This window comes from Fundulus heteroclitus, chromosome 22 (assembly GCF_011125445.2).
Source record: "Fundulus heteroclitus isolate FHET01 chromosome 22, MU-UCD_Fhet_4.1, whole genome shotgun sequence".
NCBI classification, from domain to species: Eukaryota; Metazoa; Chordata; class Actinopteri; order Cyprinodontiformes; family Fundulidae; genus Fundulus; species Fundulus heteroclitus.
Genome location: NC_046382.1, coordinates 8836500 through 8860868, shown reverse-complemented (window position 1 = coordinate 8860868; position 24369 = coordinate 8836500). Strand labels below are relative to the sequence as shown.

At 41.0% G+C, this 24369-nt stretch overlaps 1 protein-coding gene across 1 annotated transcript; it reads left to right on the top strand.

Annotated features, from left to right (window-relative positions):
* Positions 1-21752: 21752 nt before the first annotated feature.
* On the top strand, positions 21753-23964 carry LOC105926176 (tripartite motif-containing protein 16-like). The gene has a single exon (XM_012862392.3). The coding sequence runs from the start codon at positions 21753-21755 to the stop codon at positions 23409-23411; it is 1659 nt and encodes a 552-aa protein (XP_012717846.2). The 3' UTR covers positions 23412-23964.
* Positions 23965-24369: the final 405 nt, after the last annotated feature.

Here is a 24369-nt window from a genome sequence, read left to right as displayed (position 1 = left end):
ACTTGGCTTGTGCAGTCCTTGTCAACGAGGTTGGGAATACATTACATGCAGGGGGAGGGGTGCCAATGGCTCAATACTGTATAATTACACCTATATTTATTTATAAAAAAAATAAAAATAAAGTGTGTTTTCATTTATTTTCATGCAATTAATGTATCGCCATCTAGAGAAGGAGGGGAATACACGTCCTGACAAAGTGTAACAGCATTTTGACCATAACCCTACAAACACATTTAAAATCAAACTTCCTGGTCTGTTTGGCCGGGATACAGCAATCTCCACGCTTACAGGCACCCCTGGTTAAAAGATGTGTCAAAAGTCGTAAAATAAATTAATTTTATACTGTTGCAGCATTATCTTACAAAAGATTAATTCAAGGGAAAGAAATAATTGTTTACAATATCGGTGTGTTTGTGTGCATTGTCTGATGGCCACATTAAGCACCAACCCATTACACAAGTTAGTTATGTTCACAAACACCACACAAGGTTCGTTCAGACATTAAATGCTTATTTGACACTGGTGTGCGCTCGGCGTTGTTACATGCTTTGTCTTATTGATTGTGTCTTTTCTAATTTAACTGATGCTGTGGGGTTTTTCCTCTGGACTTTGAAGGGTGGAAATGCAAAATGCACCCTGGTGTGCAGCATCAGCAGGAAATGCTGATCGGACAATCCTGAGTGTCCTCCCCCATCGAGGGGAGGACAGAATGGCCCTAAATGTTATTTATCTTCTTTGATGTTTGTGTTGTTCATTTACTTGTCGTCGTGTTTGCTTTTATTAGTTACGTTAATTAACTGTGAGTAGATGGGCTGCACTTGTGTAAAGTGATTTAAGGACCCCAAAGCATTTTACATTCACTCATGCATTCACACACTGGCGGTGGTAAGCTACATTGTAGCCACAGCTGTCCTGGGGCAGATCAGCACCATTCACCACTGGCAGGTGAAGTGTCTTGGCCAAGGATGGTCAGAGCAGGTGTTTGAACTGGCAACCCAGCCGATTACAGAACAAACTCCTAAGCTTCTGTGCCACTGTCACCCTGTGTTGTTTGGTGTTGTTTGGTGAGTGTTGTTTGGTTTATTTGAAGGGATTTCTGCATGTTTTCCCCCCATTTCATACCAAACTCACCTGATCAACCAGCACTTAAATTCCCCTTTGTCTCTTGTTAAAAATGTAAGTTTGTTTATTATATTACTCGATATTAAAGATAAACCTTTTGTTCAGTTCATTTGACCTCTTTTAATGGGCATTTCAATGCATTTATTTCGTGTGCTTTTCTTTCATTCTGGGGTACCTTGTTTCATAAGGGACAACCGGGTCCAAATGTCTTAAATTTGGACCCGGTTGGACCTGCTTTATCCATAACAGCATGAGATGACCTGGCGACCTGCCCAGGGTGAACCCTGAGATGGGCGCCCGCTTCACTTTCCTAGTAATAAGCAGGTATAGAAAAGAAATGGTTGGATGTCTGGGGAAAATCAAAGTGTTCTTGAAAGAACAGCATGAAAGAACTTCCACCATGCTTAACAGTGGGCACCAGGTATTTTTTCCTCATATTCATCCTTTTGTTTACGTCGTACCCACAGGGATCCACATCTGAGTGTAATCTGATAAAAAAGTCCCAACAGTTTAATAAATTTCACACATCTATGACTTTCCTGGTGTGTCTAAGAATAAAGGAACTACCTCGTGGTGTTTCTAAGGAGATGATGTGAATTTAGTCGCCTTGTTTGGCTGCAGTTTTCTGACAGTGAGCTTCTGAGACTGTTTTTCCGCTTTTAATATTCCACTTACTGAGTGTGGGGGCAAAACAAACTTGGGTCTTCATTCAACCTTGTTTGTGTGGAACACTTTCAAAAAAGTCAATTTAATTCTGTCTGAGTTCTGACTTTTTTTTCTCAGAATTCTAAAATTTTTACTCTGATGATTAAAGTCAGAATTCTGAGATTCAAGTCAGAATTTAATAGACTTTTTTTAATGTACCCTTCTTTTTTAAATGGCCCTAATCTTCTTCCATATATTTGTCATCGTTCCAGTTGTTCTAAACTTTGTAATCAATGTTAGCTATGAACAACTTCAGGTGAGGGCCATTGTATTTCATTTATTTCCTGACTTGAGAATCCAAACCCATTTGCCTTACTCGAATACCATGCTCACTTGTCTTTCCCATTTTAAAGATTACCAAACAGAAATGGGGTTTGTTTGTTATATTTTTACCCCAGATAACAAGGGAATCCTTGATAAATTATTAAAAGCTCCTAGACCCTATGATCAACTTCAAAGTAAAGTAAAAAATTAAGAAATACATGAATATTAAAGGAATTGTTCATTTTGAACTAATAAAGGTTTGGATTATCACACTTTTTCTGTGTGAGATGATGAATCTTCCATAAAATATGAGTTAATTCTAAGATGTTTTGCTCATATTTTACCAGGGATACCAATGTGTGTGGAGGGCATTAGACCTGATTGCCTTAAATCTGATTTCTGTTCCTTGTTATATTTTATAAGATTGGTTCATCTTTGTGATACGCCACTCACAAGTCTGAATACTGAATACTGGGCTGTGTCTGTTTGTTGCAAACGTTTCCCTCTATTTAACTTACACAAGTGTTATTTAGCACCAGCTAAAGAGCAGTTGTGAATGGGCTGCTTTGGTGTTGTCAGATTTCCCCTTGGGTGATGTCATCGTGGGAACCATGTGGTTCTCACATGATCATTACGGAGAAAACACAACATAGTCCTTTCATTTTCTGTAGGAAGACCACTAAACTGTGGAAACTCCAGAATGAAGGAGGCACCAATAAGTCCATATCCTCTAAAAGATTAATCACTAAAACTGAAAAGATGGGAAATGCTGTTCCTTGGTAAGACAACTACAAACTCACTGTAGCGTTAACATATGTAGCTTTAGAACCTTACAACATCTATTTATTTATTGCTTGTAGACAGTTGGTAATAAAGTTTAAAGTGGCCGTGTCACCTAGTTCAAGGGTCTGCAACCTTTAGAGTCCAAAGAACTATTTCTGGCCTCAGCCCAGCTAAATGAAGCTATTTTAGAGCTGCAGATGTTATATGATCTTTGGGAAAAGGACCAACTAATTTCTGTCAAATTACATACTCGGAAAATTAGTTGTAATTTTTAAAGAACTACCTTTTTATTTCTATTTTGGAGTTTCACAATAAAGACAAAACAAGAGGACGGAGAACATTGTCAGTTGTGGAAATTGGTGTAAAAAAACATATTTTCAACCTAATGACAATAAAAACATATCTATAAAATTATCACTGTCTCTTGTAGTTTCATTCTGTTTTGAAAATCCAGTCCAATTATTCCACAAAAAACGTTATTATATCTATGTTTAAAACATTAGTTGGTTCTTCATCATGTTTAGCCAAATTTTTTAAGAGCCATTCTGGAAAGTCAAAATAGTTGAAGGCCCTTTGGTCAGTCCAACAGATATCTAGAGTTTGGTGCAATCAGCATAGCTGTGGAAATCAAATTGGGTTGGAAACCATGTAGGCAAAGTAGTGTTGGGCCCAGACAGGTCCCGTGTGGGACACCTGGCGTGCTTTCACTCTTTTTTCAGAACACGGCCACGTAAACTTAACAAAATAGCCGTCCCTTAAGCTTAGTTCCATACCAATACAACACATTATCTTACTCTGCTCAGCACCACTTGCCTCTGCAACTTAGAAGCATTTCCTGAAAGAAGTAGTGATGATATTTTGTATTTAAATGAAACTAAAATACTAATACACGTGCCTTTAGACTCTGACGTTGTGGTCTTTCAGTATTTGGAGAAACTAATTCTATTTGGCAGCCAAATCAGAATCAGGATGGTTTGCGCAACTAGCTGCAACATTTCACAACTTCTTCAACAGACTCCTCCTGAGAATCCAGTACTGAGCCTGGCGTCATGAAAAGGGTTTTTAAAATGTTTTCCTCAATAGGACAGAGCTTAGTTTTCCTTCAAACCTCGTGTTGCATGTAAGTCACCATTATATGATTGCTTGTTTCACTTGCACTGCTTGTTATTAGAAAGGTGTGAGGTGACATATTTGGTTTACAGCATACAGCTTCAGTCAGAAGTTTACATACAAACAAATATTTGGTGAAGAAATGTTTTACTTTAAGTTTACTGTCATATAATATATGCATAAGCCTCTACTTACATTTAGCTAAATGTTCCAATGCAAACTGTACCGTGACTTTATGCTTTTTCTAACCTTTAACGAGCTTCTGGTATAATTCTGGCTGGATATTTCGCCAGTCTTAGAACTGATTACATTTCCTTTGGTTGGTTTCCTTTCAGAGCTCCAACAGTGCTACTAACTTTGCCACCGTGCAGCTCCGAAAGGAAACCAACCAAAGCACATTAAGACTGGGCTCTCCGGGTACTCCGGCTTCCTTCCACAGTACAAAAACATGACTGTTGGGTTAATTGGTCTCTCTAAATTGTTCTTAGGTGTGATTGTGCAGATGGTTGTTTATCATGCGTGTCTCTATCTTGCCCTGTGTTGAACATGATAGTTAGGTACCTAAGATCCTTCATGGGTAAGTGGGTATAGATGGATGGTTTTCCTTGCACTTATCTGGCTTTATCACAATCCCTAAGTTTTGCACAGAGGTAAGATCAGCTATTTGGGTTGGTAATGTCAGCCTAATTTATATATTCTTAAGTCAGAATTGATGTGCATGTTGTACACCCAGTTTTTTATCAATGTTTCAACCTTGCAGCTGCTGATTTGAGAAGAGGTTGAAGAGTTTGTCCTTTAACCCTGCTTGACAGGTCATACATTGACGTTTGGTCCGAACGCCTCGCCTTAGGTAGGTACCCCTAAACATTCTAGTCATCGGGGCCAAGCAGGTCAGTCTTTGTCTCCTCTGAGCAGAAGACTTTTCTCCAGAAGGCATTTGGTGCTTAAAGTTGGAGCAGCAGCTGCTTTCATGACTGATTCTGTCTCTCTTCGTGTAGCTATAAAACTGGTTTCAACATGAGCGGTGACTCTGGTGTTCCTGCAGTTTTTGCCGTTACTGGCAGGCCAGAACCTTGGTCTAACTATTTTTCTTTTCCTCTGAGGGGGGTCTCTTTGGCTCTGCAAACCTGAGCAAAGAGGTGACACATCAGAATAACTTGTATTTGTATCAAATGGTTCCAAGGAAATTTCCCAACTTGCTTAAATCTGTTGTTTCTTCCATTGAATTTCTTGGATTTTCCAATTCTTCTGAGCATTAGTCAATCCAATTTTGATAAAAAAAAAAAACTACCAGCTGCATTTAAATGTTGTAATAAATCAGAAGGCAATGCATTTGTAAGTCAAAATAAAGTCTGGGACATTCAGCAGTGCTTAGTATTTAGGTGAGTGCACGTAGATGCTTGAGTATGTATGTTAAATTTTATCCCTGTTTAAATTCAAGACAATCCACAACAATTTAAACCTTTTGCACCTTTAAGATATGTTAAGATGTTCGGCTGTGACAAAATCTGGTGCATTTCTTTTAACTTTAATCGTAAAACAAAAAACACTCCTGCTTTTGTCAAACAACCCTTGTCACTATGCACAGTAATATATTCTGTGTATCGTGGAGGAAGTTTGCAATTTTCTTAAAATAAAGTCCAATTTAAACCAAATTTGCTTTGCTTGGACTGACGTCCTTGTCCCTCCAAATGAAAAAAGTCTCAGTCAGGTTTTAACTTCAGCAGTTCTCCAAACTGTTCCACTGATGTCACTCTTACTCCTCAGAGACACCATGAACAGACCCTCTGTCAGGTAAACAAGCCTCTCCTTGTCTGCTGAAGTGAATAAATGGAACATAAACTGAGCTGCAAAAACAAGGGTCAGTTCTTGTCATTCGTTCCACTTTAATTCATGCTTAAACTCGACTGGGAGTCAAACCTGCAGCTCCAGCTCCTTGAGGACTTTCTCCAAACTCACAGGTTTAGCTTCAGCTTTGTGCAACCAGGCTGACTGCGGTCGACACATCGCTTTTCCCGCCACGGTTGCAAGTGTTCACACCCAACATTGAGTAAGCTGCATCATTACCGCCCAGCGTCTGTGAGAACGGAGGAAAGGAGGTGAGCAACATGCGCAAAGCACAAAACACCACAGCAGGCACTTGGACTGAAAGCTGCCTCTTATGCCTGGTGGTCTATATTTAGTGTTAAAGTTAATCTTTTACCTGTTTTTTACTCTGAAATACCAATAAAACCAGGTATTAATTTTCTTTCTCGCTATACAACCTTAATTTAGACTAAATCTGCCCAGATAGCAGGAAGAGCATCGCTGCCCTCTGTGAGTCTGGTTCATCCTTAGGTCCATTTACCAGATGCCTGAAGGTGCCGCATTTATCTGCTCCAATAATTAATTGAAGGCATAAAACATTCAGGCAGCAGACAGGTTCTGTGTCCCAGAGGTGAACATCTTTTGGTATATAAATGTGGATACGGACCCTCTGAGCCAAATTAAAACAGCTTGAGTAGATAAATCCTGCATAGACAGTGTGAAATTACAGTTCACAAATGCACCCAGAGTGAAGTGCTTTGAATCGTCTCGTTACTGAAAATTGCTTTATAAATAAACGTGCCTTGCCGTGCCTTGAAACTGGCAACCTGGTTCCAGTTATTACATCAGGCCTGGCAGCCTGTTTAGCTGCAACACTGACCCTGAGGGCCGCTGGCAGGGGCGGTTCCAGACGGGGGGCCAACGGGGGCCGGTGCCCCTGTAGAACTGGTCCGTGGCTCCTGTTATAGCCCCTGTACTAAAGACATGAAGTTAAATACATTCAGACCATGATATATACTGACAACGATGCAGTAAATGATTGGTCACTTGAACCAATTGTATTTTTTTCTTTACCTTTACAGTTTTACTCTAACAACAATTTAAAAAAAATGATGCTATTTCACATTTAGCTCCAGTCATATCGAATTAGGATCAGGGGTCCACAACCTGCAGTTCAAGAGCCACAATTGGCTCTTTGGCTCACCTAATATATTAAACGATGAAATATTGACCTGTTTAGTTGTTGTAGAACGTCATCTTCTCCTTCTGTTACTGATACGCTTGGTCTTTCATCCTCTAGACCTGGAAACTGGCTCAGAGTTTATCTGCCTTGCTGTGTTTCTCTCCTTGATGAAGCCACTAAAAGGAGCTAGTCTGCCATTATGTTTTTACTTCTCTCTCACATAGAAAGTACTCCTGGGTCAATGTGAGCTTCTGTGCTTTCTGTGTCTCTGCTCTGTCTTCTCTAACTTCTCAGTCAGTCGAGGCAGATGAGCGTTCACACTGAGCCTGGTTCTGGTTCTGCTGGAGGTTTTGTTTTTGCTGCAGAAGAAATTGGTGCACATCACCAAAAAAAGATGCCATCATAATTAAAGGACCATATGCGTAAATATTGAAGCAGCATCTATAGACAGGACATTAAAGCATGGGCACGATAGGTTTTCCAAATGTACAACGACTCTAAGATTAGTAACAAGGTGGTTCATGGACAACAATGTCTGTGTTTCTGTTACCGTGTAAAATATTTCCCTGCAGAACTGAAAAGGTGTGTTTGACGAGGACGGCCATCAAACCGGACTCAGTTCCCCCAGTTCTGTCAAGAGGAAAGGGCCAAAATTCCAGTAATTTATTGTGTAAAACTTGTGAACGGATGCCCAAAACGTTTTGTACCAAGTAAAACGGTTTGAAAGGCGATGAAACATTAAATTCTGTTGCAACTTAACATCATACAATGCGTGTAAATTCCTGGTATCGACTGTACGTGTCACTGGAATAAAAACATTCCTCCTCATTAAGCCTGAAGGAGTTTTAGTTATCATTTGTTGACATTTTGAATTCTTTACAGGACAGCGTCATGAGCTAAACACCTTCAACACACCCCATGATCAGTACTCCATGTTCTCAGAAGAGCTTTCTTTCCTCTCACTTCTTGCCCGAGGCTCCTTCAGCACATCCATTTTCCTTCTGACAGTAAACATTTCACAACGCTGCCTGTCCCAGGGTCGGTACGCAGGGAGGGAGCTGAAGCAGGGGGCACAGGCCAGCTTTCTGACTGCTGGGGGGGATGTGCAGCCGAGCGGAGGAGACGAGAGGAGAGGATGGGATTGTGGGTAGTCTAAACACGGTCTTGCTCTGCGGGTGTATCTCAAAACGCATTTTTGTGTGAGCGTGGGCGACGGACCATCCTGAATTACAGCGGACCACACACACCATGAGGTAGCGCCTGGGCTTTTGAGCCTTATTTAGCAAGTGAACAAAGTTTGGTCAAGGTGAAGGCTGGAATTTGGGAGGAGGGATGGCAGAAGACCAAGATTCATCATGTTGCCTCCATTGTGCACTTGTGCTGGGTAGCCTTTACTTCCCGTAAACAACTTTCCTCTTTTCGATAAAGAGAAAGCCTCAAATGTTTAGGATAATCAAAAAAAACCTTTAATCTCAGACAAAGAAGACCTGAATGAAAAGGTTTTACTATACCACTTATTAATGAAATAAAGCTATTTAACCTGGTCTAAAGGGAAAAAAAAAAAAAAAAAAAAAAAAAGCAAATTTTCTCTGAAACCTAATACCCAGTTATGCCTCCCTTTGCAACAACAGCTCCTTTTAAGCCTTTATTAAATCTGGTACTCAAGTTTTATGATAGTGGCTACACAGTGTAAGGTCAGGCCTCTGTTTGTCAGCTGCATTTAAATCCAGACTTTGACTAGGCCACACAAAAACCTTCTGTGGTTTTTGTTTGAGCTCTTCGGAGACGGATGTGAGTGTCTGGATCATTGTCCTGCAACACGGACCAGGTGCTCATGTGGATGAACCCGATTGCTGGACTTTATAGAGCAGTGGTGTAAAACTAATTTCTATATGGGGCCACTTTGGCATCATGAAGTCATTAAAAGGGCCAGTTGCACGTGTATAGACGATACTTTTCATTACATAATTTCATTCCAGTTCACATAGAAGTATAAAAAATGCACAGTAACATAAAAGTAGCAACCTTAGGCCCAGTTTATACAGTTTATCTGCAAAAAAAGTTGATTTTCGGGTAAGTTACACTTACAGGAGGCACAGTTTTAGCCACTTTATACACTTTAAAAGGATATATGCCTCTACTTTATGACATGATATGCCTTTTTTTTTTGGCTCTTGAGGGCCGGGTAATTTACCTTGACGGGCCAGATTCGGTCCGCGGGCCTTGAGTTTGACACCTGTGTTATAGAGGAAGCTAGGGGGCTGCACCTTTCAAACTGGTGTACAGCACACGCATTGAAAGTGGGAACCACTTCAGAGACAGGAGCAAGCTGACCCAGGTAGCCAAGCAGGGCATTAAGATCACTGGTAACCAGCGAATCAGTCCTGTTGATCTATACAGTTGTGCTTTGGAGAAAGAAAAAAAACAATTAAGGTTTACGATGGCCCAACACATCCCCTGCAATCTTTCTTTAACTCTGAACAAGACACACCTTCAATGGACATGCATGTCATGATCTGTGCCCGTCTGACTTCTGCATTCTGCCACGCCCCCTGCTCCATTGTAATCAGCCTAATGCCTTCCACCTGTGTCCAGCACTATTTACGCGCTTCATAGCCTCTAATCCAGCAGCAGATTATTGAAAGCTTTTATCTGTAGATTTTCAATGTTATCTCCATGTGCTTGACTGATCACCACTTTATGACTGCGAATCCCTCTTATTATTTTGCCCATATCGCTGCCATTCTGCCCCTTACTGCCTCAGTGTCTAAAGCCAGCTGTCTTCGTTGCCAATCTGCAGCCCGCTGTGACGTCACAACCTAAACAGAAGCTGCTTGCTGGTTTTTCCGGAGGACAAGGAGCAACCAAACAGAACCAAGTGAAAAGGTTAGTCAGTCTTTTTCCAAGCCTCCTCCACAGCCACTAACCTTTTTTTCCTCCCTTTTTAGTGGTTTCTACTGATGCCTTCAGTGGTTTCCCGTCTGCCACCAGTATAAATCCCTTAAAATGCTCTGGGTCTAAATGAATTTTTATGTCTGCTGTCTGGCTCAATACAACGTGTTGATTAAATCACTTTTTTTTCTTTCTTTTTTTTTTGATTTTTAATGCATTTGTTATCTCGAATTTATTATTTAGCTGTATTGTTTTATCTGTGTTATAAGTGTGCAGGTTTTACTAGATGTCAAAGACGACTCTCCATCTGAAAAGGTGATTGACAGTAAAGTTAATTCATTCATGGCAAGTCTGTTTCATCCTGAAGAAACAAAGCAGCCCCAGATCATCACAATACCACCACCATGTTTGACCACTTGTGTTCACTTTTGTCTGAAGATGTTTTCTGGCAAATGTAAGGCAGGCTTTTTAAGTTTTTAAAGTATTTTAGATGTTGTTCTGGGTGCTTCTGAGAACTCCTGGATGAGTTGTTGATGTATACTTGGAATAATTTAGGCCATCGGCTCCTGGGAAGGTTCCTCAGCTGGTCCATGGTTTCTCCATTAGTGAATAATAATGGCTGTCACTGAGGTTCAATGGAGTCCCGAGGATTTGGAAATGACTGTAACCCTTCTCAGACTGAGAGATGTTTGCTTTTCTACATACGGTATGTATATTTGAGTCTCCAACTGAAGAACAGATGAGAAACTGAGTTCAGGTTCAACAATTTAACCAGTGATAATAAACACAAGGTGGGAGCCTGTTAAAATAATAAAGACCATACATCCTTTTCCAAATGCCAAACCGCGCATTAAAATTTTATTATCATACTCTTAGAATAAAATGCTGGACTTCTTCAGGATAAAAGTCCAACATTTTCATGAGTATTAGGGTAGGTTCCAGGGTATTAATGAGATTTAAAACCCAAAGCTGATGTAATGTGTTAACGCATAAACAACAGCTTTTTAATATGGTGTATTGTTTTTTTCCCCCATTAAAGACATTTTGGAAGACCAAACTCATGTCTGGAGGCTAGAAATTGTTGAAGGTCTACAGAAAAGTAAAGCACTTAAACTTTATGTGACACTTAAGCAAATGAAAAATGCTGTTAATTACTAGGACTGACCAGTCTGAGAATATCTAAAGGGGAAGGTTTCTTTGACCTCCATGGAGAAATAAAAGTTATATTCTTCTAACATCGGGATATCTGCCCACGCTGATGCTCACAGCTTCTTGCCCCCCCTCCCCCAGAATAACATCTAGTAATTTGTTTCAGGGCAAAGAGAGTCAGTTGTTCCACCAGTTGTGCCACAGGCAAACCTCTCACAATCAGTTTGTGGTTCTCGGTTATCACCAGCTCCACGTCCTGGTCTATAATGGGGAAACCATACTGTGTCACAGTCATGTGATCTGAGCAGTACCAGCTACAGTGACATTAACATCAAATAAAAATGAGAGAATCATTTGTTATGAGACACTTTTTGTTCTGTCTGGTGTCCTTTGGAGGTCTCTGATTTATCTTTACCCTCTGGCAGAGTCTGTACCTTGTTACAAATGGATTTCAAACTCTGGGAACTTGTTCCGACTTGCTGGAATTCAGAGAATGTACGCAGCGGTGGTTATGTAATTTTCATTGTACGGTTTAATGTGAGTAAAATGTTGTTTGGAAGGCCTTATTGAGCAACGACTGAATGTTTTCTCAGTGCCGCATCTAGCCGGTCGGATGGGAAGTGAGGAAATTATTCCGCATGTCTGTGAGATACCAAGTAAATGGCTGTTCAGTTCGGCCCTGTTACATCAGCATTGCATGACAAGTCAGCGAAGAGAGTGACCTTAACTGAAACCCATCGTTGTTCTTACCTCTAATCTGATCAAATGATTGCTTCCTGTTGCTCCTCATGCCGTCCACGGGGAGTCCAAGTGTCGCTCCTGTTTGGTTTACAACAGTCTTATCTGTTTGGTCAGTAAATAACATTCCAGAGCTGAAGAAAAAAAAAACAGTCTTTATTTTAGCTGACGCTCGGGTGTTTTATGTTTTCAAGAAAAAGACCCTGACGTCAGCAAGAGACATGAATCCAGGCCCTGAGGCTATGCTTGTGGTTTCTGTGACTATTACTAATTCTCTGAGTAGTAATAATAATCAATTGTGATCAATGAGCGTGTTTTGCAGGACTCTGTGTGTTTGTTGGCTGCATCCCCTCCACTTCAGATTGATGTGTGCTTTTATTTCCAGAAACAGGGCTGTGCTTCATAATTTCCACAAATGCTTGGTGCAGTAAATGACTTACAGGTTTCCAGCTGCCAATTTGGGAAGGCTTTGATGAAGCTGATTAGCTCTTTTGAGACGGTGTCAACTGATTTTGGTTCTTTGAAATGTGATTTCTCAGGCAGGACTTTTGTAGCTCACTTTAGCTGCAGCTTTCTGCACGACACAGATCCCTCATCGAAAGGCAGGTGATTTGCTTTAAAGCAGCACTGAACATGAAAAGGCAGCAGATCGGAGCCAGGATCTTAACGGTCCACAGACCCCATCTGCTGTCCTTATTATCTAAATAGATTTAATTTGATGATTTCATCATTTATGCTGTGAATTTAACTTGGCCTACTGTTCATAACTTTGCTAAATGGCTTCAATTAATCATTGATTGGTTTGCTCTAAAACAATAATGCTGAATGAACGATGCTTCTCGTGTAAGGGGGGGGGGGGACCCTGAAAAGCACCACCTCATGTTGCTGAATAACAAGAGTTGTTTAATAGCTTTCAAATAAGTTTCACAGCCCTGTTAAACTTCCAGGTTTCTGCGACATGAAAACGAGACAGCGACAAATCTTGACAAAATGTTTCATGTGACACATCCTTTAAAATACAACAAAAAATTGACATTGGTTCTAAAAAATTTTTTTAAATGTGTGATAACATGATTGCATAAATAATACTTTGTCTCTTCCCTTTTTGTTATAATTTGAAAAACAACTACTGTCGTCCATAAGAGAGATTCTGATTAACCTAAAATATTTACCAATTGCATTCATGTGCTACAGCCAGCTTTTGTATGTAGGTGGGAAAGGATCAGCAGGTTCTCACTCTCTATGGCCATCAGTCTGGATGTAAGAAGTCAACAAGTGTGTATGTGTATATATGTGTATATATGTGTGTATATATGTGTATATATGTGTGTGTATATATATATATATATATATATATATATATATATATATATGTATGTATATGTATATATATATATATATGTGTGTGTGTATATATATGTGTGTGTATATATATATATATATATATATGTGTATATATATATATATGTGTGTGTGTGTGTGTGTGTGTGTGTGTGTGTGTATATAGATATATATATATATATATATATATATATATATATATATATATATATATATATATATATATATATATATATATATATATATATATATATATATATATATATGTATGTGTGTATATATATATATATATATATATGTATGTATATTAGTGTGTGTACTGTGGGGCAATGCAGACTGTCATCGAGCTCTGGGGAAAGTATTGGGCAACAGGAGCATTACAGAAACTGGACGTTTCTGAAAAAACAATTAAATGAGTAAGAAAACTGCTCATGGAGGCTGTACAAGGCCTGACAACTACACAGAAGGAGCTGCAGGAATTTCTGACAAATTCTAAAGTAAAGGTTTACTTTATTAATCCCCAAGGGGGAAATTGAGTTGCCATCGACATGTGAAAGACTGTAATAGTTTGAGTCTCTGCCACTGTTTTAGTTTTCTGTTATTGTTTATGTTCTGTCTCTGGCTTGTTTTTGAGTTCTGCTAGGATCTCTGCACTGATGCCTGGTCTGATTACTCACTCTGCACACCTGCTCAGCTCCACCCCGCCTGCAATCATCTCTCACCTGTTTCCACCTCCATATAAACTGTGTTCAGACCAGTCATCAGTGCCAGATCATCTTTCCGCGCATTCGGGTGAGTCTCTGTCTGGCATAACCCTATTCCTGGTTTTTGTCTGTTGATTTTGACCCCGTTTGTCCCCGAGGATCTGAGCCAGCCCGACCTGTTTCTCTTCCTGCCTGTTTCGGACCACCTGCCTGTTGCCTGACCTTATCTGTCCTGTGATTTAGAGCTTGCCTGACCCCGTTCTTGTTTTTTAGCTTGCCATTCTTCCACTCTGGTCTGATTGTTTGCTGCCGCCTGTTTTTGCCTTGACGGTCATTTTGGTTTTCAGCCCGTTTTTTATTCTGTTAATAAAGCCTTTTTCAGAACCTCTGCTTGTCTGGCAGAATACTGGGTCCCATGTTGTGAATCATTACAAAAAAAACCTATATACAGGCAAAACAGACAGTGTAATCTGCTATATACCACAACAAAAATGCCACATAATTTATATTATAACAACATCAGTGTCAATATCATTATTATTGTTTTCTAAATGAGACAATATGGGCTCTCCATCTGCCGGGTTGTGAGTATAGTGGAAAGATTGAAGCACCTTCTTTCACAGAAAATATACAGTCCTTGCTAAATTTACAGAAGACCTTGTGGGAGAAAGTGTTATGGTCTGATGGAACAAAACTTGACATTTTGAGACATTTCTATAAGGTATGCCTCTCCTAGGTCCAAATCTCAACCTGGGGCCTTTCTGTGTAGAGTTTGCGTGGTTCCTCTTTGGTTATTCTAGCTTCCTCCCATGGTCCAGAAATATCCATGTTAGGTTGAGTCCTAGACAAAAGCTGACTAAGGCCACATCCACACAAAGCCGAACCAAGGCGAATTAAGATATCCGCACAGAAAGGTTTGAGTGATGAAACCGTCTGAGGCCGAACAAGCCGTAATGTGTTGTAATACGTGTGCCACACCAGTAGGTGGTCCGGTACTGTGGAGAAGTACTGTAGGAAGAAGAAGAATGGCTACTGCTATAGCTGCTGGATTAAGAAAAGTAGCTTTTATTGGGACCGACGGTGAGGTGGAACTTCTCCTCCGAGCTAAACTTGACTAGAAGACCAGGAATCCACAACACAGTAATTTGAAAAGCCTGTGCAGCACATCTGCAGCTATGGATATTTTCAGTTGAAAACATGTCTGTATGGTGTTACATGGCCTGTAATTTATCAAAGCGAGGTAAAACTGTAAACAAAAAATACGTCTACCCCGCTCCCCTCTCTCCTGTCAAAACCCAGTACAGGTAAGCACGCCTCTTCGATAAAGCTTGTCGTATACTAGCTTCTAACCCAGTTTCATCTGGATGGTGCCTGGGAAAGCTCCACAACCTTATTGTATGTGAAAACCCTGTACTACCCAACTATTCCCTATTCACTCAGATCTTTAACAACTCTCTGGAGCTGTGTGACGTTCCCTCCTTCTTCAACTGCTCCATTGTTTCATAACAATGTGCTCCTTTTATTTCCATTGTGTGTATTTTCTATTGTACAGAGTAGATGTGAAAGTGATTTAAAGGTAGGAATACAATGGGAAGCTGTCCAAACCTGGATATGGAGGCCACCAGCACCACTGGTATGTTTCCTTGACATCTCCTTAGCTTTTCTAGCTGAATGAAGTCCAGGTACATTGAGACATTCCTATCCTCTTATTCAGAGTCAAAAAGTGACCTAACATTTATTTAACAATGCATGCCTCACACAGCACCATATTTTCTAAACTCAAACACAGGAATTACCTCCGAGAGGACTGTGCAGAGGTCTGTAATAACTGCTTGCACCTTAAGCATGTGTGTTAGAAAAGATCTGCTACGGGGGTGACATAAATACCAGGGAGACCTTTCCTTTTATTGTGTCCACAGCCAGTGAGTAAGTTTGGAGGTTTTCTAAATGCCAAGCCTGTGCAGAGAAACTGAACGTGTGTCAGCAACCACACTGGAGGTACAGAGAGGCCCCAAAAGCAGCAAACTTATGTAAGGAGGGTATTTTGAAAAGCTGGAAACAAACCATGTGCAATCGATATAAAGAATATCAAAGAGGAAGGTTTTTTTGAAGCTGGGTTGGTAATTACCAGACAGTCTAATCTCTCAACTGAGGTTATGATCTAATGTTACCCGTAAACATCAAATATTCTGGATCAAGAGTTCAGTTAACAATTGTTCTAAAATGTTTCCGGACTTTGTTGTCATAAAAATGCCTCACTTGCTCGTTTTATGGACCTGCTAGGCCCTTTGTGTGGTCAGAGTGGTGCTTCAGTTTCTCCCAGTTAACCAGATAAAAGCTGGAGAGGTCACCAGTCTGTCGCAAGGCCAAAGACAAGGAAATACATTAAAACAGGGTTAAATTAACTCAACACATTTTTTTCTGTTAATGACATACTCCTTCTATCCACAGTCTTTGAACCCGAACTCTCCTGAGGTATCTGGCTAAGAGGTTAAGAAACAGCATGCTGCGATATGCTTTGGCATCTGGAAAAACGTTGGAAAACTGAAGACTAGTCAGGCTTAAAGTACATTTTAAAGAAAAGCTAGTTTAACCATAATGTACAAGCTCATGAAAACTCTGGGGGAAAAAAGTAATTTGTAGGATTCCTGAACTACTAAGGCTACGTTCACACGCAGGTCTGTTGGTGAAATCTGATTTGTTTAGGTGGCAGTTCATACTACTATTAAATGGGACCATCATCATGGTCTTTGTGGTCTTGAACGGTTCAAGACCACAAAGCGACCCGCATGCACAGATAACAGAAGGAGACGTCACAGAGCAGTGCACTGTTTGAGGAAATATTTGTGAAAGTAATTGTTTCTAGAAGTCTTCAATAAAGTTTTGTTTTAAAAAAGAAAAACGTGGATACCGGCCAACATCTCTCCTTGTTAATATTAGAAATCTGTTGAGCAATGGTAGTCAACAATATTAAGAACAAATGGTAGCAAGACGAAATAAGGTAAGAAGAAAGCAGCACAGCTATTAAGTGTCTTTTCTTGAGCGCTAACCACTACTACTGTATGTGGATGTGTAGTGAGAGACAGGAGAGTGACGTGAAAGACGGATAAGATGCGACATAACCGTTCAGACAGCGGATGCTTTGAAAAAACATCTGACATGTATCCAAATTAGTACGACATATAAAAGAGGCACAAACCATTTTTTTGGGGGGAGCAAAAATATCAGAATTGGGCTGTTTACACCGCCGTGAAGATGACAGATAAGGGTCGCATATGGGCAAAAGTATCGGATTTGGGTTGCATTTCCTGGCAGTGTGAACGTAGCATAAGTTACGTATGCAATTTATCATGCTAAACTGGTAAATTTTGTGGCACAAAGAAAACAGCCAAAGTTGCCACCATATGAAACTAGGGTTAGACACCACTTCACAAATGATATACCTTCCACAACTTTTCCAAAATTATGGAAAAACTATTTAACAATAAAGTAGACATATTCATAAATAAACAAAAACTACTTTCTGACAGTCAACATGGATTCAGAGTAAACAACCAAACAGCACTGCCACTAACACAATCAACTGAGGAGCTCACAAGTGCCATAGATTATAAATGACATTGAATTGGCATATTCATTGATCTTAGAATAGCTTTTGACATAATCAAGTATACTATATTACTCAATAAATTGCTACACAAACTACTGGGGATTGTCACTACTGAAATGCGCAAACTGAAGGTGTGGTTTGACAGACACAAAATAAACTTAAGTAAAACTAGGGCTGGACGATAATTCAATAATGATATATATCGATGATATACGTATATCGATAATTGAAAAAGAAAACGGTCAATAAAAAGTTCAATAGAATAACAGTTTTCCTTTTGCATTCTAGCCTGTCATGTAGGTTAATAGTACAGTCGTTACATCCTCCCAACCAATTACAACACAGACCCAGGATCGCTCCGTCACCAAGCCCCGCCCCCTTCAAAGAGTTCAGAGAGAATGCGTTTCTTTCTATTTTTTTAAAAACTTGTAGTTTTGGTAAAAAGTTGGTTGAATAAAGGGTTGAGTTTGAATTCAGTGTTTGTGTGTTCTGTATCTAAAAAAAATTTTGATTTTGAATTTATTGATAAGTTTCGAATTTATTGATAGGTATCGATATCGATCAATGTGAGTTCCATTTTATCAATATGCTTTATTTTTGTATATCGTCTAGCCCTAAGTAAAACCAAATTCACTTTATTTGGCAACTTCATTAATAATACACCAGTGGCTTTACAGGTAGATATGGTGGATATGTGAAAACAAATATCTTGGAGAAACAGTTGATGACAAAATAAACTTGAAGTCTCACATAAAACATATATGTAGCCAATTGTCAAGGAGTATTTCTGTCTTGAGCAAAGCAAAATGCATTTTGGACCACAGATCACTCCATATCCTCTGCTTTTCACATATTCTACAATATTTACATTACTGTGTAGAGGAGGTCTGGGATAATACTTACATGTGTACAATACAATCAATATTCATACTAGGGCTGGACGATAATTAAAAAATTCAATCCATAGACTTATATCGATGATAGAAAATAAAAGTTTTCCTTCTTCATCCATTTTAGCTATGTAAGTTAATATAACAATCATTATTACACCTCCCAACCAATCACAACACAGACCCAGGAACCTCTGTCACCAAGCCCCTTCCAAAGAGTTCAGAGAACATGTGTTTTTTCTTTTTTGGTAAAAAGTTGGTTGAATAGAGGGTTGAGTTTGAATTCAGTGTTTGTGTGTTCTGTATCTAAAAACACAACACACAACATTTAAAGGTTTTTGTGTCTGTTTGTGGAGTGAGGCTGTGGAACAGATTGGGTGTGGAGCTTAAAATCAACACAAATGTCAAAAATTATTTATTGAAAACTGAAAAAGGGCAAACCGCGTCCACGTCAGCGACAGGAAGCTCTGGGGACAAAGACAGCAGGTTAGTGACCACGTCTTGCAGGAGGCGATTGTTCACAAACGTGACGGTCACTAACCTCTGTTTCAATGTTCGGTCCCGATCCAGTGATTGTTGATGAGCACAACCGGCTGGCTGTTAATGCTGTGCTACAGAGACCGCTCTCGGCGTCCCAGACGCTGGCGCGTCGGTGGTAGCGGGATGGGCGGATAGCCGAAGTCGCAAGGCGATTGGAGAGCGGGATAACAAAGGGATAATCCAAAGACGGTGTCGAGAGGAAATCCAAGGTCAGAACCAGGTAGACAGAAGTCCGGGAAGGTGCCAGAGGAAGATCCAAGTCGGGGTCTGGTCAACAGTTCCAGGTACCAGTAGACGATCATGCAAACAGGGTGTAGAAGGACAGGCAATCTCGGAGGTCAGTACAAAATGGGGTTCGGGCAAAACGTATCCGGCAATCAGGTCAAAGAAGGGGTCAGGCAGGCTCGGAGGTTGGAAGGCAGAACTAGTCGGAATCAGAAAATCACAAACAAGGTACGCTGGAGAATAACTAAGCAAAGGCTTTGAAATAATCAAGCAATGCTGTCTTGTCTAGAGGGTGAATATATACAGCCAAACACAGGTGGAACAGGTGAGCAGAAATTAGACCAGGGTGGAGCTGACAGGTGTATGAAATTAGTGATAGTCCAGACATAAGTACCAAGACCGTGTAGATGGGGTAGGTCTAAATAAGCTTATGTGTTTAGTAGGGATGGGTAGATTAACCATCTTGCATCGATCCATGGACATGTACATGTCCAATACGAAGGCGTCGGTAAACAGCTTTACATTTCTGCGATTTTGAGGGGAAATTCTGGCTGAGATTTTTCACAAGCCACTTCCGCCTCGACCAATGCTCCAAATATTTTCATCCCATATGGACACATATCCTGTATCTCAGGGTCCAGCTGACAGTACTTGCCTGCCAACCACTGCTTTGTCCTCTGCCCATTGTAGAAAGCAACGTCAGCGGATCGCTTCTGCTCCAGTCACAGCTTCCAAGGAACCGGCTGATGTTTCATGCCTGCCCGTCTCTGCTTCATTCTCACGCCGTAAATGTCGTCAATGTCATTACCTCCACACTGGTTCAAGTTGGTTGCACCTCTCCTTTCTTGACATCCCCAAGAGCAGAGCTTCCCACGTCAGTAGCTGCAGTGAATCTTCCCAGGTCAACAGCAGCTAAAGAGTTCCCCACAGCTGCTGTCACAACCACCTGCTCTGTGCCACCAGAGAGCCCCAGAGCAAGGTCCTTGTCGCCTCTGAGCCCCAACGCACTATCATCTACATCCCCTACTCAGTTAGTGTGTCCGTGTGGACATGCCTTGTAGCTCTGAGCTCCTCCTTGGGTTCCTGGGTGGCTTCCTGTTTGAGTTCCACTGTGATCTCCAGTGTTCTCCAGAGCTTCACTGTGGTCTATAGACTTCTCCAGAGCACCATGGCTGTCCAAGGTCTCTGGAGCGCCACAATGGTCCCACATCTCCAGCTCCTTGATGTTATCAGATTGTAATGGTTCTTCAGTGGACCTAGGGCATCTGAGCTCCCCTTACCCCAGGCCTTTAGGACTCCTCAGAGTACTGAAGTCTTCAGAACTCCTAAATTTGCTGAGATCCTCAGAGTTCCTCCTTGATTTCCAGTGGTCTAGACGGCTGCCATCCAACAGAGCCCCATGGTCAGGGTTTTAGCCAGCAGACTGTGGGTTCCAGTCTCCAGACCCTGATTCCAACCCGCACAAGTCCAGTCTTCATGGTTACAGCTCTTGGGGGGCAAGAACGCCTGGTTCCAGTTTCCAAGGTCCTGGTTCCCGCCTGCAGGGTTCCAGTTTTTGAGCTCCAGGTTCCAATCTCCAGAGTCAAGGTCCTGGTTCCAGCCTGCAGAATGAAGCTTCTAGTTGAAGACTCCTGATTCTAACCTCCAGGAATTCAGAGTTGTGATTCTCCAAGCCCAACTTCTGGTTCCAGTCTCCAAGGTCCTTGTTGCAGCCTACAGACTGTGGCTTCTGGTCAGCTGAGTCCAGCCCCGGGTTTCATCATATTACCTGGCATGCTACTTCCTGGCTGGGTTCCTCCAGACATAGTCCTGTGTAGCTGTGTTTCAAGGTGAGAAACTTTGTTATAACATCTCGCATAAATGACACTGGTAAATAAGGGAGTGAGTAGTTTTGTCTGTTAGAACTGAGCAGACCTGACCCTCTCTGAGATGTGTCCCATGCTGTTCTCTTTGTTATGACAAGATATTAAATTCTGACTTTGATAACATCACCGATCTCTGTTTCAGTATTTAAGGAAACCAAGAGAGTTTTTAACTAGAACCGAACCAAACTGAAAACCTCTAAAATCATTTTAAATTCAACCAAATCATTACTTTTATTAATTTTCCCCCAGGTTCCTTGATAATAAAGACACAGATCTTAAAATAAGTGATACTAAACTGGGGGAATAATGTTATTTTAAATGTTTTCAAACTGAGGATAAGTTCTACATGAGAGCCGGCTGTTGTTCAAAGTGCGAAAACATGAGGAGTGTCTCATGTGACATTAAAGCAGATAAGATCTTTTCTTTTCTCCTTTGGTCATCAAAACATGCTCTCCTTGCACATACATTTTATCACTCTTAAAATATCCTATTGGAAAATCTCAACAACACCAAGACATCTATATTTTAAGGAGAACTCCTTGACATATGGTGCAGAAAACTTTTCCAAATCAATAAATAGACACTGTTTCTTATAAACATAGAGGTCAAAGGCTAGATTTACAGCTCTGCTCTTTATTTTGCAGGCTGTAAAAACTTTATTACTCTCCTTCTTCTTCCTGCTCTCCAATACACCTTGAAGCTGGGTGGAGCTAATGTCTGCTGAAGCTGAAAGCTGATTGGCTGCTGCTCTGACATGTCATCCGTAGATCAGAGCTCAAACCTCTTTCTGTTTATAGGAAGTTAAACTCACACAGTCACTCTGAAATGGAGCAGAATCAGCTGAACCGGGAAACCTTCTCCTGCTCGATCTGTCTGGATCTACTGAAGGTTCCGGTGACTATTCCCTGTGGACACAGCTACTGCATGAAGTGTATTAAAGCACACTGGGATGGAGAGGACCAGAGAGGAATCCACAGCTGCCCTCAGTGCAGGGAGTCCTTCACACCGAGGCCTGCTCTGAAGAAAAACACCATGTTAGCAGTTTTAGTGGAGCAGCTGAAGAAAACTGGACTCCAAGCTGCTCCTGCTGATCACTGCTATGCTGGACCTGAAGATGTGGCCTGTGATGTCTGCACTGGAAGAAAACTGAAAGCCATCAAGTCCTGTTTAGTCTGTCTGGCCTCCTACTGTGAGAAACACCTTCAGCCTCATGATTCAGCTCCACTAAAGAAACACAAGCTGGTGGAGCCCTCCAAGAACCTCCAGGAGAACATCTGCTCTCGTCATGATGAGGTGATGAAGGTGTTCTGTCGTACTGATCAGAAGTGTATCTGTAGTGTCTGCTGTGTGGATGACCACAAAGGCCACGACACAGTCTCAGCTGCAGCAGAAAGGACGGAGCGGCAGAGAGAGCTCCAGGTGAGACGGGAAAACATCCAGCAGAGAATCCAGGACAGAGAGAAAGATGTGAAGCTGCTTCAACAGGAGCTGGAGGCCATCAACCTCTCTGCTGATAAAACAGTGGAGGACAGTGAGAAGATCTTCAATGAGCTGATCCGTCTCATCAAGAAAAGAAGCTCTGATGTGAAGCAGCAGATCAGATCCCAGCAGGAAACTGAAGGGAGTCGAGTCAAAGAGCTTCAGGAGAAGCTAGAGCAGGAGATCATTGAGCTGAAGAGGAAAGACGCTGAGCTGAAGCAGCTCTCACACACAGAGGATCACAACCAGTTTCTCAACAACTACCCCTCACTGTCAGTACTCAGTGAGTCTACACACTCATCCAGCATCAAGATCCGTCCTCTGACCTACTTTGAGGATGTGACAGCAGCTGTGTCAGAGCTCAGAGATCAACTACAGGACATCCTGAGAGACGCATGGACAAATATCTCAGTGAGACTCACTGAGGTGGACGTTTCACTGTCAGAACCAAAACCAAAGAGCAGAGCTGGATTCCTGAAATATTCATGTGAAATCACACTGGATCCAAACACAGCATACAATTATCTAGTACTATCAGAGGGGAACAAGAAGGTCACAAGGATGAATGAACCTCAGTCTTATTCTAATCATCCAGACAGGTTCACTGGTTGGCCTCAGGTTCTTAGTGGAGAGAGTCTGACTGGACGTTGTTACTGGGAGGTGGAGTGGAGAGGCGGAGTTTATATAGCAGTCGCATACAAGAATATCAGCAGAGCAGGAGGAGGCGAGGAATGTGGATTTGGATTTAATGACAAATCTTGGGCATTAAATTGTTACCAAAAAGGTTATGAGTTTGTTCGCAACGACATCCGGACATCAGTCTCAGGTCCAGTTTCCTCCAGAGTAGGAGTGTACCTGGATCACAGAGCAGGTATTCTGTCCTTCTACAGCATCTCTAAAACCATGACTCTCCTCCACAGAGTCCAGACCACCTTCACTCAGCCGCTACACGCTGGAGTTTGGGTTAGTGTAAGAGGTTCTGCTGAGTTCTGTAAACCCAAATAGACAGAATCCACTGAATGTTCATTGAGTTTGGTTTTTGAATGCTCATCAGATTTATTTTTCTTTCCCTTGTTGTTTTATGTCTAAACTGCACAGAAATCAATAGTTAGAGACTGCCAGAACTTATTTTTCTTCATATTTCATGTCCTGGCTCTGTTGAATTTGCTTATTTCTCAACATTTTTGTATAAAACAACTGGTCAGCTCAACAATAATTTGCTATTTTTTCCCTCCTTGTTGCTGCCAACAATAAAGACTGTAAATTCAGTAAAATGTAAAATTATAACGTTTTAACAAGTGGAAGGAGTTCTTTGTTTGGTTTCTGAATCCAGACACACATGAAACAACAGATATCATCTCTTTTTAGACTTGAGCTGATATAATTTTTTTGGTTGTTTTCAGCAGGAGAAACTGGAGAATAAAGCTGCTATGTTTTTTTTAGGGGTGGGTAAAAATATCAGTTCATCAGTGCATTGTAATATATTTTCTCCCAGTTGAGTATCCAATAAAAAAAAAAAACTCTGAATCGACTACCTTTCCTGGCCAGTCAGTTAGTGAACAACAGTTTTCCGGTGATTTCCTTCATATGGACGAAAGCTAGGACAATGCAAATGTAATTAAAGTAAATTTCTTTACTGCACTGTTCTGTCATGTCGTGAAGTCGAGTACCCCTGAAGTTTTGTAACTATTCAACCACAGACTATTGTAGCTACATTACCTCAATGCAGTGAAGCCGATATCTGAAGATAATAGGGAATTTCTTCGAAGTTTAATTACTGAATAAAAACAAAATGGAAGCTCTGGTGAAGGTCACTAATGATTTTCTCATGGCCTAAATTAATGAACTTGTGTCTATACTTGTCCTGTTAGATCTCAGTGCTGCATTTGATACAGTTGATCACAATATTCTCCTACAAAGGCTTGAACATACTGTAGGGATTAAGGGGAAAGCATTAGGCTGG